The sequence below is a fragment of the Triticum urartu genome, chromosome 1A (genome assembly GCF_056163025.1).
Source record: "Triticum urartu cultivar PI428250 chromosome 1A, HENAU_Tu73, whole genome shotgun sequence".
Lineage (NCBI taxonomy): Eukaryota > Viridiplantae > Streptophyta > Magnoliopsida > Poales > Poaceae > Triticum > Triticum urartu.
Genome location: NC_141873.1, coordinates 405,029,900 through 405,044,995, shown reverse-complemented (window position 1 = coordinate 405,044,995; position 15,096 = coordinate 405,029,900). Strand labels below are relative to the sequence as shown.

The 15,096-nt window shown below is 43.9% G+C and overlaps 1 protein-coding gene across 1 annotated transcript; it reads right to left on the bottom strand.

Annotated features, from left to right (window-relative positions):
• Nucleotides 1–180: 180 nt before the first annotated feature.
• On the bottom strand, nt 181–4,803 carry LOC125514612 (uncharacterized). The gene is made up of 5 exons (XM_048679950.2): nt 4,059–4,803; nt 3,055–3,368; nt 2,870–2,929; nt 1,554–2,038; nt 181–1,032 (listed from the first exon to the last, which is right to left on the bottom strand). The coding sequence occupies exons 1-5, from the start codon at nt 4,409–4,411 to the stop codon at nt 610–612; spliced, it is 1,635 nt and encodes a 544-aa protein (XP_048535907.1). The 5' UTR covers nt 4,412–4,803; the 3' UTR covers nt 181–609.
• Nucleotides 4,804–15,096: the final 10,293 nt, after the last annotated feature.

The following is a 15,096-nucleotide window of genomic DNA, read 5'->3' as shown; positions in this document are numbered from 1 at the left end:
ATGTGTTCAATAATGATGCAAAAAGATTGTGGTGTGGCAGTTACTTTTCTCAAGTTATATTTGAGTCATGGTAACTTTTCGCTTTTACTTATATAGTTCACCGTGATGCTACGTACGTTAAAAAACACCATATTTTCGAGAGATTATAAGCTATAAAATATGTTACTCATTTAACAAAATGACTTACTAGCACTACTTTCATGGACCAAACGAGTCTGCAGTATGAATGACATTTAGTTCATCGACTTCATATTTGCTTGCCGAATCCTGAGATCTCTGAACACAAAAAACATGGCTTTACATACATTTGCACTACTGGCAATGACGAAACAACTTGTATTATGCCGGACTATAGTTCTATCTGATGTTACTTTATACAATCCAGGTTTCACAAGAACAATTTGCAGGCACCCAAAAAATCTCAACTCAGCATTACTGCTGTTACTGTCCCAGGTAAAGGGGAGCTGCCGAAGATATGCCACTTCATATATTCTTCCAAACTATGCCTACTTGCAGAAACCAATTAGGTAACACATCTGGTTTTCCATGTGCCAGAAATTTGGGCAGCAAAGACAAAACCGAATCTGGAGACAGGACCGTTCCTGGAACTCAATCGCTTCCGTACTTTTTAGGTTTTCGGACTCGTTGGCTCCTCCGCGTGTCCACAGCTACAAAAACAGGCTTTTCATTCTTCAAATTGTGCAGATCTTTCACAGTTCTCTTCTTTGCAGGTACATCAGGGGACTTCTCGATTTGCTCTTCCAAAGGAGGCAGAGAGCTCCCAGATTTCTTCTTTGGTTTCTTGCTTCGTTTATTTCCAGGGCCGACTTGCTTCACACTTGGAGCTATTTCATAAACTGGTTCAAGCTTAACTACCTGTCTTGCAACAGTTTCTTCTCCTCTGGAAAGAAGGGTGTTAGCAACCTTATTAGCCAGCTCCACATGATTCTGTGCTTCCTGCTTCACCTTCTCAAACTGCTGGTACCCTTCTACTAGGGCTGCTCGATTGTCTATTAGGACATCATCAGCATTCTGCAAATACAACCAAAAATCATCAGCTAAAAGTGTGTTCGACAAATGTCCATCCAAAAGTTGGTAGTATGTCTCCATTTCACAATAATTCAAGAAGAAAACTACAAATCTGATGCATGGTTTAATATTAAATTTGACTTAACTAGTTAGCTACAATCATGAATGGATGGTAACTCCAGAAAACATAAGGGAAACAACACGAATCATATGAGCTTCAGCACTGCTTCCTCATAAAAGTGCAAAACTGAGGCAACTAGCCACTTTCGACCAATAATACAGTAAACAGTGCCCAAAATCATTAGTTTCAGATTGTTACCCAACAATGCTCAGAAAATATGTCAACAATCTACTTCAAGGCGATTACAATTACAAAGACCTGCATTCGTACAACTGAAACTCCTAAGATGGTAACACTGAAAATATAGATTATTCATTACATTTGGCTCTGAATTGTCAAATTATAATTAATTTTTAAAAACTGTGGTTAAAATAGAGAAGACTGGTATGGAACATGAGCTTACTTCTTTGTATAATTCTCCTAGATGAGTATGATCAATTAAGGGATTATCTGCACCAAAGAGTGTCTCAAATGTGACTTTCTTTGCATATGGTTGTGTTGCACCTTCTTCTGCAATATTTCTCTTTCCACATTCCATCACATAGTCAGTGCACCTATCTGATAAAGCAGTTGGCACTCCAACAAGTGGTCTAGGTTTATCCTCCTCCTGAAGCAAACTATTCAGATCCCTCTTTTTCTGAGGATGGTGTCCATCCTTCTTACAAGAGGCTAACTGGGTTTGAGCCTTCTGACTCTTTGGAGGCACCTTAACTTGTGTGTGATTGCTGCAAACCTTGCTGAGATGACCTTGAAGCCTAAGGACTCGAGACTGGATACTATCAATTGTCCGAAGAATATCTGTTAAAGAATATTGTTCTAAGACCCTATCTGTTTCCTTAGACTCCGGTAATGTATTGTCAGGAACTCTTCTTTTGGTATCCTCAGCAACTGCATTAGAAATTACAAGCAAACCAAGGATTAGACATTGGTAAAATAAAACTACGCCGCACCATATATACAAAACAATGACCAAGATGCACGTGTTCTGGTTTTCCAACTTCAATAATCTAACTGTAATAACTACAATGATATTCAATATTGTTGTATCCCCATATATTATCAACAAATAAGTAATAACAAGATACATAAAGGGATGGACAATCAAAACAAATACGATAGATGCAAAAGCGGCTAACATATGTATATCAAGATCAAAGGCTGTAAAGATAGCAGTGGTGGAGCTACATCCACATCTTTGGGTGGGCCAAAATGGACCAGCTTAAAAAATACTAGTACAGTACATCTGAAATTTTGCTCTTAGGGCCCAAAATTCACCACCAGTCTTCAATAAATTTTTGTTGAGCTGGGCGGGCCATGGCCTGGTTTTGCCCAGCCGTAGCTCCGCCACTGAAAGATAGTAAAGTGAGTCCAAGCAGTAGTTTGCACCCAACAAATTTTTGCAAGTATGTCACATCTCACAACTTGCCTGCACTGATTAGCAGGGTCGCTAATTCCGCTCGAGTCATATTAAGTAGGTAATTAGTGTTTCCCTTTCTTTTCTAAATGAGAGCAATGTGCATTCTTTGAAAGAAATAACTTCTAGAAAAGAGGTAACCTAAAACTAATAATAAAAGTTACTTGCCAAACCCACAGTTGTGTAGCACAAACAACTAATGTTATATGTACATAGGACATAACTATGATAAAGATTACACTTTCTACTTTCAAACTAATAAAATAGGAGAACTTTGAGTGCAAGGGCAAAGCCATCCACCATACCTGCATCATCATAAATCAACAGACCATCTGTTTCAGCTCCACTATTTCTGTTTTTGCTTTCTGCAAAAGAAGGAGACACGTCATCATTACCAAGTATCAGTACAAGCTCAGTGCAAAATACGGATCTACTGCAGGATATAAAATTTAAATTTTCTTGCCCTGCAGAATAAGGATAGATGTCAAACCATGATAATAGGATAATATTTGATGACTATCCATGTACAATGAGGTGTCCACAATGTCTTCAAGCCTTTGCCGTTGTCTCCTCTTCATAATATTTCTATCATGGCCTTGGGCATCCTGTTTTGCCAGTTCTGGACCAGAACTATCGGTTGCAATCATCTCAGACTGCAGATCTTTTTCATGACTGATTAAAGCAAGTTCCCTGTCATACTTTGCTACTTGCGACGAAAGCTCCTTCATACGCAATTCTAACCACTGGCATCGCCACATAATTGGGCGAACGGCCTTTCTCCACTCAGCTGTCACTTGCTTCTGTCTGAAACATGATTTATGTCATTTACAAACTATTAATAATAAGAAAGGGATACAGAGTACACAAAACAAAATTCATCTATAAATAGGACCCTGATAAGAGCCACACGTGTGGCACAAAACAATTCCGCCCTGACGTTTTTTAATGGCAACTTTAGTTACCCGGGGATGGCAACTTTAGTTGTGAATTATGGCAACTTTCTGTTTGGATGACAAGTTTCAGTTTTTTGGGGTTTCATTTTTTCTTATGGCAATTTTAGTTGTAAAAACGGCAGGGAGGTGTTACTTTGTGCCACACGTGTGGCACTTATCATTTGGGTATAAATATCACATATAAGAAGTATTACGCATTCATGCGCCAATCTTAATCGCCCCTAATCTATGTCAACGTAAGGCACCCCAAAATAGGCATGCTTTCACTTGTGCAGGTGGGGCCTGTTTCACACTTCGAATTTTGCAGTTTTGAGTCATGAAATTTGGTGACGACAGGGCATGTGTAAAAGGGACACAGCAGCACATGTCAGATTAGTTCTTATTTTATTGTTATTATGGTAATCAGTAAAAGAAATTATCCATTTTACAGTATCCAGTAATTCTATGAATAGGACATGTCCGATCTTTCTTTTGTGTCGAAACAAAATCATGCTAAGACAGAATCGAAATTTTTACAGGGGCCTTGCGGAGATATGTGCACCTGGCCATCTTTGGAAGAGAAGCGGCGCCGTCCACATTGAAATTACCCAGGAAAGGCGAGTCCACCTCCATGTCGTGCATGCCTGACTTGGTCTCGTCATCAGAAACAGAGCAGGAGGGCCCAAATGAGCTCGAGCACTCCGTGCTGTCCCCATGGCCGTCTTCGGAGAGGAGAAGATTATCAGCAGCCGTGTCACCTGAAGACTCGATCGTCTCCACCGTATGACCACGGACAGGCACCGGCGCGCCGGGGCCGGGGCGAGCAGGGGGGTGGGGGCGAAGAAGGTTACCCAGACAGCTGGCCCTGCCATCGGCGACATGACCGCTGCTGCCCACCGCCGGAGCCGCTGGCATGGCCAAAAAGCAAGAAAGATACCCGACCGCGGAGACCAGAGGAAGAAGAGGAAAATGCGCCTCCTGCACGCCTCCCCGAAAAATTCCCCAGGATCAAGAAACCCCCTGCAGACCAGGGGCGGATCTAGACGGACGGCGCGCGCCCAGGGATCGCGGGACTGGACTAGTCGCCGGACGAAAACCGCCCCATACCTCACAACCGAACGGCTGCCGACTCCGGACGGAGCGGAGGGGGGCAGGAACGCGACGCCCCGACGAGGAAGGACGGGGACGGCGGTGGGCTGCAGGAGCGATTGCTCGGAGCGGGAAGCTGCGGATTTCCGGGAGGGGGGAGGGGAGGGGAGGGGAGGAGGGAGAAAATCGGAGAAGAAGAGCAGGCGAGAGGGAGGGGGGATTGGGATTTCGGACGGAGGGGAGGGGGGTGGTGGTGTTCGGTTGGGTTGGGGGGTTTGGTTGGGTTTAAGAGGTTGCTCGTGGAAACAGACGGAAAACGTAAGCAGCAAGATGGGTGGATCGGCCAATCATATCGTCCGAGGGGAGAGAGAGGAGACTAAATTCAAGCGGAGAATGGATTCGGGTGGCGATGCGGTGGGGCGAGAGGCGGCGCCGCGTCGTGGCACTCATGACTCATCACACTGGATCCGGTTGGTTTCTTTCTTTCTTTCTTTTCTTTCCTTGGGGGCATGAGTACGATGGAACGAACAAACGCAGCAGGCAGCAAATCCGTTCTCCGTCCACAAATGACAAGCCGTCGCCGTCTTGTTCCCGGAAATTTGGAAGGCATTTGTGTCGAATTATTTTAGGATCCCAATAGTTGACGAACGTTCGTTGTGAGGGATGGCATTTGCGAGAGGCATAACATTTTATTCAGAGGTGCATGGCTGTTTCTAAAAATAAGAAAAATTTGAGGCACGAACGAACAGAGACCGACACCGTTTGGTCTCGTGTCGCAACTAAACCTGAAAAATACGTGCGCTTATCATCCCCCTCAGGAGACCTTCGCTAGATAACATTCTAGTTATTTAAATTTCCGGCAACTCAAACACCATGTAACACTATTTATGATGTCCATACTACTTTCCGTTTCCCGCCACGAAAACCAACAACATGCCCATTCTTTAGAGGGACACCGACAATTTCCCTATCTCTAAAATAACGGTCGTTTTATCGGAAGTTGTGGCAAAAAAAAAAAACTCTCCGACAGTTTTCATAGACTGGCTTTATCTTAAAGGATCCCATAAAAGAGGTCATTTCTCCCCGTTGATTTACGAGAGGATGGCCTTCCCGTACCTTTTTGGCGGGATTGCAACCACCTGAAACTTCCGTGCGCCGTCACCTGGAACGCCGCCGCCCCGCCGAACCTTCACCGGAGAGCCATTGTGCCGTCACCGGCCGCCTCCTCTCCCACCCCGGTTGTCGCCGCCTCACCCGCACTGCCCACCGCCACCACTCGTGCTTGCCGCTGCCTCGCCCGTGCCTTTCGTCGCCGCCGTCCGCACCCATCGCCGCCTCGCCCGCGTCAGAAGCGTCACATCCGCACCCGCCGCCCCGCCATGCCCCCTGCCGGCAGCCACCCCACCACCGTTGGTGTCACTGACTAGCGAGTCATGGGGATTACCTCTTTTTTGTTTAATTAAAAATTAAAATAAAAATGTAGTCAGGGGGAGAAGATTAGGGGAACCGACAAAATTTGCTTTTATAAAACTTCCCCTAACTTTTCCGGGAAGGCCAAAAAAACCACTTATGCGGGTAACTTTTAGGGGAACTATTGGAGTTTCTTAGTCACTTGCATGGCAACATCGTCTAGTCGTAGTGTCTTAACATCAGTTGCCTCGCTGAGCGTCTCTCTAAGACTAGGGAGCATGTGTCATTCTTTGAGGACAATAATGCGCCCCTCAATCACCTCGGACCTCCAAACTTCAGTTTGGACTCGGATTGTGACTTGTATGCTCGGACAGTAGAGTGGATGAAGGGCTAAGAAAAGTTGACCTCCACAAGCGAAAAAAACTAGTGTGCAACATGTTGAGATCCAAAGGTCGTGCCTAGATCCCTCATCCCATGAAAAAAATGCAACTGGTTTTTGGGTTGTAATCTACAAGAGCATGCTAGAATACAATAAAGTCAGACTCAAATGTTTCTATTAACTACAAGATCATGTCTCGAGATGAATGCAGTAAAGTAGGACTTAGCTATTCATATGTTGTGAGAATCAACTCTACCTACTCAAGATTTCATGAGAGAATCCAACATGATTCTTATGAGATTGTGCCAATGAAGAATAATCCCAAATTCATGAGTAAGGGTACCCACCGAAGAGGAAAGCTTTTATGGGTGCAAATGGATCATATCATCGGCCCGGGTATCTAGGGCCTTTCCAGTCACGCGTCGCGTGGGAGTTGTCATTCTTAAGTGATAAGAACATTAGCTCCCTTTCAAGGAATTAACGGTTGCAGGAGATTTGTTTCCCTCCAATTACAAGTTCGAATGGTCGTATCCCTTGAATACAAAATAGGTAGGGGGCGTAGTGCTATCAGCCATCTGGGTCCTGAACCTATCAACCGTGTTACCATCATCGTCGATGAGACCCCTTCGGGAACCAGCCCCTCCCTACAATCTTCAAACAACATCCAGATGGAATGAATCTCTTCGGTGATCCTTCTGAAGGAAATATGCCCTAGAGGCAATAATAAAGTTATTATTTATTTCCTTATTTCATGATAAATGTTTATTATTCATGCTAGAATTGTATTAACTGAAAACATAATACATGTGTGAATACATAGACAAACAGAGTGTCACTAGTATGCCTCTACTTGATTAGCTCGTTGATCAAAGATGGTTAAGTTTCCTAACCATAGACATGAGTTGTCATTTGATTAACGGGATCACATCATTAGGAAAATGATGTGATTGATTTGACCCATTCCGTTAACTTAGCACTTGATCTTTTAGTTTGTTGCTATTGCTTTCTTCATGACTTACACATGTTCCTATGACTATGAGATTATGCAACTCCCGTTTACCGGAGGAACACTTTGTGTGCCACCAAACGTCACAAACGTAACTGGGTGATTATAAAGGTGCTCTACATGTGTCTCTGAAGGTACTTGTTGGGTTGGCGTATTTCGAGATTAGGATTTGTCACTCCGATTGTCGGAGAGGTATCTCTGGGCCCACTCGGTAATGCACATCACTATAAGCCTTGCAAGCATTGCAACTAATGAGTTAGTTGCGGGATGATGTATTACGGAACAAGTAAATAGACTTGCCGGTAACGAGATTGAACTAGGTATTGAGATACCGACGGTCGAATCTTGGGCAAGTAACATACCGATGACAAAGGGAACAACGTATGTTGTTATGCGGTCTGACCAATAAAGATCTTCGTAGAATATGTAGGAGCCAATATGGGCATCCAGGTCCCGCTATTGGTTATTGACCAGAGAGGTGTCTCGGTCATGTCTACATAGTTCTCGAACCCGTATGGTCCGCACGCTTAACGTTCGTTGACGATATAGTACTATGAGTTATGTATGTTGGTGACTGAATATTGTTCAGAGTTCCGGATAAGATCACGGACATGACGAGGAACTCTCCAATGGTTCGGAGATAAATATTGATATATGGGATAATAGTGTTTGGACTCCGGAAGGGTTCCGGAATTCACCGGAAGGGGTTCCGGATGTTTCCCGAAATGTTTGGGTACGAGAACACTTTATTTGGGCCAAAAGAGAAAGCCCACAAGGTTTTTGGAAAGCGCAAAAGGAAGTTTTGCGGAGTCCAGGGGCCAGACGCCGGGAACCCTGACGTCTAGCCCTGGAGTCCGAGAAGGACTCTTGCCTTTCGGGTGAAACCGACTTTGTGGAGGCTTTTACTCCAAGTTTCGACCCCAAGGCTCAACATATAAATACAGGGGCAGGGCTAGCACCCAAGAGAGATCAAAAAACACCAAGCCATGTGTCGGATACCCCGTCCCCTCTAGTTTATCCTCCGTCATAGTTTTCATAGTGCTTAGGCGAAACCCTGCGGAGATTGCTCTTCACCAACACCGTCACCACGCCGTCGTGCTGCCGGAACTCATCTACTACTTCACCCCTCTTTCTGGATCGAGAAGGCGAGGACGTCATCGAGCTGAACGCGTGCTGAACGCGGAGGTGCTGTACATTCGGTACTTGATCGGGACGGATCGTGAAGGTGTACGACTACATCAACCGCGTTGATAAACGCTTCCGCTTACGGTCTACGAGGATACGTAGACAACACTCCCCCCTCTCGTTGTTATGCATCACTATGATCCAGCGTGTGCGTAGGATTTTTTTTAAATTACTATGTTCCCCAACACCTTCACCGACCAAGATGACATACCGGGCACCTTGCATCCCAGTCACGATGATCGGCGGATTCTCCAGCATGAAGAAGCAAGTGCGCCCAAAAGGCACTGTAACCGTGCAAGGCAAAGCGAGAGAGATTGACCCCTCTCGATCGGCTCAGTTCGTAAGGATCGGGCAGCTCTATAATCCTGTCGTGAACATGAGCTCCTAGCATTCTCTAGGTTTACCTGGATGTTTTCGCTTGCAGCGTTGCTGGCATGACGTGGTTAGGAAAATGGGCAAATTAGAGTGACAAAAGCACATCTATCATTTGCCCATTTTTCTAGTGTCACTCTAAAAAATGACATCGCACTTCTGCCATTCTTACCTTTTTAGTGTATCACAAAATTCCTTTTGAGTGGCAAAATCAAAATATCCGGAGGTCAAATTAATTTTGTTTATGCCACTATAACAAGGCTAGAGTGGCAAAAGTGAAACGTAAGAGTTAGAGCATCTCCAGCCGCACCCCCAACAAGCCCCCTAGGCGATTTTTTCGCGTCGGCGCACAAAAATCGGCCCAGTCGTGCCCCAGGAACCCGTTTTTCGCCGTTTTGAGCCGAAACTGGCACTGGCGGACCCAGGCCAAACCCGACGCGCTGGGTGCGCCCGAGGGTGCCGGGGCGAGCGGTTTTTGCGCGAAAGAGCTGCGGACCTGCCGAGTCAGCGACACTCGCCTCGTCGTCCTCACAACACCTCGGGTTTCCCGCGTGGAATCAGTGACAAGGCCGCGCCGCCCGTGAGGAATCAATGGCAAGGTTGCCGCTGGTATCCATACGGCGCGCGGCTATAAAAGCAGGGCCTCCCCTCGCCTCTGGCCACACCCGCCCACAGCCGCCGCCGAGCTCTGCCTCTCTCTCTCCATGCACAGCCTCCGCCGACCTTCCTCCCCTCCCCTCTCTCCCCAAGCCCACCCGATGGCCGAGAGGTTCCCCGGCGATGGGGCGGCGGCCAACGGCTTCGGCTGCCGCTCGCTCCATGAGTGGGAGGCCTATCTCTTCTTCGAGGAGAACATCTCGGCACCACCAGACATGCGCGCCGGGCCTACAGGGTTGATAACCGACAAGTATAGGGGATCGCAACAGCTTTCGAGGGTAGAGTATTCAACCCAAATTTATTGATTCGACACAAGGGGATCCAAAGAATATTCTCAAGTATTAGCAGCTGAGTTGTCAATTCAACCACACCTGGAAACTTAGTATCTGCAGCAAAATGTTTAGTAGCAAAGTAATATGATAGTGGTGGTAGCAGCAACAAAAGTAAAGACAGCAAAAGTAATGTTTTTGGTATTTTGTAGTGATTGTAACAATAGCAACGGGAAAGTAAATAAGCGTAAACCAGTATATGGAAAACTCGTAGGCACCAAATCAGTGATGGATAATTATGCCAGATGCGGTTCATCATGTAACAGTCATAACATAGGGTGACACAGAACTAGCTCCAATTCATCAATGTAATATAGGCGTGTATTCCGTATATAGTCATACGTGCTTATGGAAAAGAACTTGCATGACATCTTTTGTCCTATCCTCCCGTGGCAGCGGGGTCCTATTGGAAACTAAGAGATATTAAGGCCTCCTTTTAATAGAGAACCGGAACAAAGCATTAGCACATAGTGAATACATGAACTCTTCAAACTATGGTCATCACCGGGAGTGTCCCGATTATTGTCACTTCGGGGTTGCCGGATCATAACACATAGTAGGTGGCTATAGGCTTGCAATATAGGATCAAAAACTCACATATATTTATGAAAACATAATAGGTTCAGATCTGAAATCCTGGCACTCGGGCCCTAGTGACAAGCATTAAGCATAGCAAAGTTATAGCAACATTAATCTCAGAACATAATGGATACTAGGGATCAAACCCTAACAAAACTAACTCGATTACATGATAAATCTCATCCAACCCATCACCGTCCAGCAAGCCTACGATGGAATTACTCATGCACGGCGGTGAGCATCATGAAATTGGTGATGGAGGATGGTTGATGATGACGACGGCGACGAATCCCCCTCTCCGGAGCCCCGAACGGACTCCAGATCAGCCCTCCCGAGAGGTTTTAAGGCTTAGCGGCGGCTCCGTATCGTAAAACGCGATGATTTCTTCTCTCCGATTTTTTCTCATTGAAACTCAATATATGGAGGTGGAGTTGGAGTCGGAGACGCAACAGGGGGCCCACGAGGTAGGGGGCGCACCCTAGGGGGGCGCCCCCCACCCTCATGAGAAGGGTGTGGTCCCCCTGGTCTTCATCTTTGGTGAGGATTTTTTATTGTTTTTTCTAAGATGTTTCATGGAGTTTCAGGTCATTTCAAGAATATTTGTTTTCTGCACATAAAACAACACCATGGTAATTCTGCTGAAAACAGCGTCAGTCCGGGTTAGTTCCATTCAAATCATACAAGTTAGAGTCCAAAACAAGGGCAAAAGTGTTTGGAAAAGTAGATACGACGGAGACGTGTCAACTCCCCCAAGCTTAAACCCTTGCTTGTCCTCAAGCAATTCAGTTGACAAACTGAAAGAAAGAAAGAAAAAAATTTACAAACTCTGTTTGCTCTTATTGTTGTAACTATGTCAAGCCAGCATTCAAATTTTCAGCATAGATCGTAAGTAACCACATTTGCAATAATTCTCAGGTCTCATGATTACTCATATCAATAGCATAATCAACTAGCAAGTCATAATAATAAATCTCGGATGACAACACTTTCTCAAAACAATCATAATATGATATAATAAGATGGTACCTCGCTAGCCCTTTCTGAGACCGCAAAACATAAATGCAGAGCACCTTTAAAGATCAAGGACTGACTAGACATTGTAATTCATGGTAAAAGAGATCCAATCATAGTCATACCCAATATAAATTAAAAGTGATGAATGCAAATGACGGTTGTGCTCTCCAGCTAGTGCTTTTTAATAAGAGGGTGATGACTCAACATAAAAGTAAATGGATAGGCCCTTCGCATAGGGAAGCAGAGATTTGTAGAGGTGCCAGAGCTCAGTTTTGCAATAGAGATAAATTGTATTTTGAGCGATATACTTTCATTGTCAACGTAACAACTAAGAGATGGTGATATCTTCCATGCTAAACACATTATAGGCGGTTCCCAAACAGAATGGTAAAGTTTATACTCCCCCTCCACCAACAAGTATCAATCCATGGCTTGCTCGAAACAACGAGTGCCTCCAACATACATCAGGTCCGAGGGGGAGTTTTGTTTGCAATTAATTTTGATTTAGTTTGCATAAAGTATGGGACCGGGCATCCTGATGACCAGCCATTTTCTTGTGAGTGAGGAGCGGAGTCCACTCCTCTTGAGAATAACCCGCCTAAAACGGAAGATAAGGACAGCCTTTGTTGATACATGAGCTATTCGAGCATACAAAACAGAATGTTTATTTGAAGGTTTAGAGTTTGGCACATACAAATTTACTTGAAACGGCAGGTAGATACCGCATATAAGAAGGTATGGTGGACTCATCTGGAATAACTTTGGGGTTTAAGGGATTGGATGCACAAGCAGTATTCCCGCTTAATACAAGTGAAGGCTAGCAAAAGACTGGGAAGCGACCAACTAGAGAGCGACAACAGCCATGTACATGCATTACAATTAATAAACATTGGATGCAAGCATGAGTAGGATATAATCCACCATGAACATAAATATCGTGAAGGCTATGTTGATTTTGTTTCAACTACATGCGTGAACATGTGCCAAGTCAAGTCACTTAAATCATTCAAAAGAGGATACCACCCCATCATACCACATCATAATCATCTCAATAGCATGTTGGCACATAAGATAAATCATTATAACTCATAGTTAATCAAGCATGGCACAAGCAACTATGATCTCTAATTGTCATTGCAAACATGTTTATTCATAATAAGCTGAATCAAGAACGAGGGACTCATCATATTTACAAAAACAAAAGAGGTCGAGTTCATACCAGCTTTTCTCATCTCAGTCAGTCCATCATATATCATCATAATTGCCTTTCACTTGCACGACCGAACGGTGTGAATAATAATAATAGTGCACGTGCATTGGACTAAGCTGGAATCTGCGAGCATTCAATAAACAGGAGAAGACAAGGCAATATGGGCTCTAGGTTAAATCAACAATAATGCATATAAGAGCCACTTCAACAATTTAATTATGGTCTTCTCCTATTGACCGCCAAAGAAAAGAAAAGAAATAAAACTATTTACACGGAAAATCTCCCAACAAGCAAAAGAAGAACGGGATTGGATTTTCTTTTTAATTATTACTACTACAGCAGAAAAATAAACTAATACTAATTTTTGGTTTTTTCTTAAGGTTTAACAAACACACAAGAAGAAAGCAGGAAAAGGAAAATAAACTAGCATGGATATTACAGTGAAAAAGTATGAGCACCGACATCTAGCAATGAGTGTGTGTGAGCATAAATGTACTGTCGGTGAGAAATACGTACTCCCCCAAGCTTAGGCTTTTGGCCTAAGTTGGTCTATGGCCACGGCTGGCCTGGCGGATATCCATAATAATAGTTGTTGGGGTTGTACTGTGATGAGGAAGGATAGTTGGGATCATACTGATGTGCAGCGGTTATCACCTGCTGAGCTGCAGCGTGGAGTCGGGCTGCCTCCGCTCTCCTCTCGTACTCTTCTGCCTCCTCTCTGGTAATAACATATCTTCCTTTTGTCTGTGAATCAAAGAAGGCAGGAGCAGGGAGAGTAATACGGAAAACACGTCGTTTATCAAAAATTAAACGATATAAAAGAGGTGATTCAGGCCTCTCAACAAACTGGTGCGAAGCCATAGAGTCATAATCTAAATATGCAGGAGGCAACTCCATATCACCCTCACGAATGTCTATTTCAAGAAAATGAGCTAATCGGGTTGCATAAATTCCTCCAAAGAAATCTCCATTATGTCTATTATGATGCAACCTACGAGCTACAATAGCTCCCATATGATAAGATTGGTCTCCTAACACAACACTCCTAAGAATGCTGAGATCAGGGACACACATGTGACATGCTTCATCCTTAGCATTTATGCATCTAAGGATGAAAAGAGCAAAATAATGTATAGCAGGAAAGTGAATGCTCCCTATGTTAACCTGCGTTATATCTCTGGACTCCCCCACAGTTATACTAGTAAGAAAGTTTCTAAATTCAGATTTAGGGGGATACCTAATACTGCCCCATGATGGAAGTTCGCAAGCAGAAGTGAAATCCTCTAGGTCCATGGTATAAGATTTGTCATAAAGATCAAACATGACTGAAGAAGAATTACGCGAAGATGAATACTCAAACCTCCTCACAAAGGAACTTGTGAGATCATAATACTGAGGGCATTTGTTAGCCTCAAAATCCTCAAGACTGGCATTGCGCAAATATGCTTTGAATTCTTCTTTAATTCCCGCACGGTCCATAAAATTTTCCGACGGTCATTCGCAAGGCCGTACTGGAGCGTCTCTTGGTGGATCCTCGTCAGCATCGCGCATAGCAATCCTGGGTCCTTGCTTCTTATAGGAACCACCTTGGTACATCTTCCTAAACATATTGTTTTTCTCTGAAAAATTCTGAAATTTTTAGTAACTTCAAAATAAAAGTAAACCAACTTCAATAAAACTGATAGCAACTACTCCTACAAGTGCCCATAGCCTATATCAAGCATTAGAACTACTTGGTGAAGGAAATATGCCCTAGAGGCAATAATAAAGTTATTATTTATTTCCTTATATCATGATAAATGTTTATTATTCATGCTAGAATTGTATTAACCGGAAACATAATACATGTGTGAATACATAGACAAACAGAGTGTCACTAGTATGCCTCTACTTGACTAGCTCGTTAATCAAAGATGGTTATGTTTCCCAACCATGAACAAAGAGTTGTTATTTGATTAACGAGGTCACATCATTAGTTGAATGATCTGATTGACATGACCCATTCCATTAGCTTAGCACCCGATCGTTTAGTATGTTGCTATTGCTTTCTTCATGACTTATACATGTTCCTATAACTATGAGATTATGCAACTCCCGTTTACCGGAGGAACACTTTGGGTACTACCAAACGTCACAACGTAACTGGGTGATTATAAAGGAGTACTACAGGTGTCTCCAATGGTACATGTTGGGTTGGCGTATTTTGAGATTAGGTTTTGTCACTCCGATTGTCGGAGAGGTATCTCTGGGCCCTCTCGGTAATGCACATCACATAAGCCTTGCAAGCATTACAACTAATATGTTGGTTGTGAGATGATGTATTACGGAACGAGTAAAGAGACTTGCCGGTAACGAGATTGAACTAGGTAT